At 38.8% G+C, this 2,527-nt stretch overlaps 1 protein-coding gene across 1 annotated transcript in view; it reads left to right on the plus strand.

Annotated features, from left to right (window-relative positions):
- The first annotated feature begins 461 nt into the window (after positions 1–461).
- Positions 462–2,527, plus strand: part of LOC131023050 (uncharacterized) — a 10,965-nt gene continuing 8,899 nt past the window's right edge. The window contains exons 1-7 of the mRNA XM_057952592.1: positions 462–791; positions 856–933; positions 1,128–1,234; positions 1,724–1,801; positions 2,064–2,165; positions 2,282–2,363; positions 2,507–2,526. Of these exons, the coding sequence (XP_057808575.1) occupies positions 668–791; positions 856–933; positions 1,128–1,234; positions 1,724–1,801; positions 2,064–2,165; positions 2,282–2,363; positions 2,507–2,526 (591 nt within the window). The 5' untranslated portion in view covers positions 462–667. The remainder of the gene's footprint in view (positions 792–855; positions 934–1,127; positions 1,235–1,723; positions 1,802–2,063; positions 2,166–2,281; positions 2,364–2,506; position 2,527) is intronic.

The raw sequence follows: 2,527 nt of genomic DNA on the forward strand, positions 1-2,527 counted from the left end.
GGTGGGGGGTTGTTGGGGTGGGGTCAGAGGCAGGGATGGAGTTAAAAAAAATATTTGGCTTGGGGGAGGGTGGTGGGGGGGAGTAGGGGCTGGGGAGTAAAATTTTTCTTTTTTGGTTTGGGGGGTGGGTGATCGGGGGTGGGGTCAAGGGCTGGGGAGTAAAAAAAAAATTGGTTTGGGGGTGGGTGGTCGGGGATTCGTGGGGGTGGGGGTGGCGCAGGGTTGGGTGCAGTAATTTTTAGGATGAGTGGTTAAATTTTTATATTTTAATATTAAGGATAATTTTATATTTTTACTTAAAAATTGATCATTTTAATATTTTTATTTCATAAATTAAATTTTAATTTTACAATATGAAAGTGGATATTTTATGTATTAACCCAAGAATTTGAGAAAGCTAAATAAATAACTAAATAAGTCATACTCCGTTGAACATATTTGAAAGAGAGAGAGAGGAGTAGAAATTGGTGAATTGAGAAAATGTAAATAAAGAAAATAATAGGAGCCCTGATTTTGTTTTTCCATATCCATTACTATCAGTTGCGCTGCTACTTCTTATTTGTCTCTTTTCTTCTTCATTTTCACTTATAATATAGATATAGATTCGCTCTTCTTCCTTAACTAATCCTAGTCTGCAGCATTAACCGCCGTTGGATTCGATTCCGGCATGGCGGGAGTTTCCGGTTTCAAATGCCCCTGCTTCCGGCCGCTGTCTTCCTCACTCTCCTACAGTTCCAGCCGTTTTCCTGCGCCGCAGCTCAGGATTCCGCGCCGTCTCTCCACATTCCCCAGTATGGTTTCTACGACTCGATTTTTGCGTTTGCTTTGTGAATTCTTAGGTTTTGCTTGTTGCAGGAATTTACGCATTGACGAGCAACGATATTAAAGTCGGCCTCAACATTGAAGTGGATGGGAATCCGTGGAAGGTTATTGGTAATCCCCTCCTAAATTTGGCCACTAGATCTCAATTTGTTGCTGTTTGTTTATCTATGTGTGTTGTATTTTGGTTTGGTATATTGTGCCTTGTGGTTAGTGGCGAGCAGTAAAACTGAAGCACATTCAAACGGTAATGTTAAGAATAAAACTTCATTGTGATTGTGAAGCATTTGTTTTGGGTAATTGTTCAGAGTTCCTCCATGTTAAACCTGGAAAGGGGGCAGCATTTGTAAGGACCACATTGCGAAATTATGTGACTGGAAATCAAGTTGAAAAAACTTTCAGAGCTGGAAGTAAGGTAACTACTTTTAAAATGTTGGATTTTGTTGCACATTCTATTACTTGAAGTCAATTAGTTATGTCTAAGCAGCCGAACAGACGATCTTCGACTCTTGCTAGATGGGCTAACATATAGGTCCTCTGTTCTATTGAATCTAATGGCTGACATGAATATTTGTTAGTTTAGTATGGAAAATGAGGCTTTCATTACATGCAGTTCGTTGTGCCTTCCTGTGAAGTGTATCACTATCTCGTAATAGTCTGTAAAATGTATGATATGTTTCTTTATGCGTGTAAATCTGCTTGACATCTCGAGTTTAGCATATGTAGTTCATTGTGACTTTAACTTAGTGGAGTAAAGTCATGATCTTAGCGTCCATATGAAATTTCAGATGTGAATACCAGTTTAGAATGGTGAACAATTATAACGATGTATCCACTATAAATTTCTTAAAGGTATTTACAGTTTGGAGTGCTAATGTTGTTTTCTGTTATACTCTTTTGACAGATAGAAGAGGCTGACATATCCAAAGAGACCAAGCAATACACTTACAAAGATGGTGCTCAGTATGTTTTCATGGATTTGGTAAGTTGTTCATTATCTTAGATTCATAAACAGGTTTGACACTGAGTAGATCATGCTGTAATTAGTACCTGCGCTTGGTTAATGTGGTATAAAACTATCGCCTTTCATTATGTGCTTGGTCTTGATGCCTCTTGCATAGTTCTTCCATGTCTCCGAGCTCTTTCAATGACAACATCACTTTTCATCCAGCTTCCCGAACCAGTGAAATAGTCTGATTTTATATAGCAACTATTTATGCCATCCCCTCGAATATATGTTCCAGAATACATATGAAGAAGCCCGTCTGAATGCGGTAGATGTTGGAGATAAAGACAAGTGGTTGAAAGAAGGCATGGACTGCAATTTGTTATTCTGGAACGGGAAGGTTAGCCGTTAGCGTTGACTCCACTTTCTGCTTTCCAACTGGTTTTGGAAGTTAGTTTGATGCTTCATTTTTCAAACGTATCTTCTTGTTCCAGACTAAAACCTTTTGCCCTGTAGGTCATTGATTTTGAACTCCCCATAACTGTGAAGTTGAAAGTTACTGAAGTTGATCCCGGTTTAAAGGGCGACACAGCTCAAGGTAATAATATGTGTTTTGTATGTCCCTTTTAGAACTGAGGGGGCAAACTATTTGCAAATGAATTAGCCCTCATACCAAATTGTGTCATGTTTTCAAATTAATTGGTTGAGATGTTTATATCCATCATTTCTATATGTTTGCAGGAGGATCAAAGCCTGCCACTG

Source organism: Salvia miltiorrhiza, chromosome 4 (genome assembly GCF_028751815.1).
Source record: "Salvia miltiorrhiza cultivar Shanhuang (shh) chromosome 4, IMPLAD_Smil_shh, whole genome shotgun sequence".
Lineage (NCBI taxonomy): Eukaryota > Viridiplantae > Streptophyta > Magnoliopsida > Lamiales > Lamiaceae > Salvia > Salvia miltiorrhiza.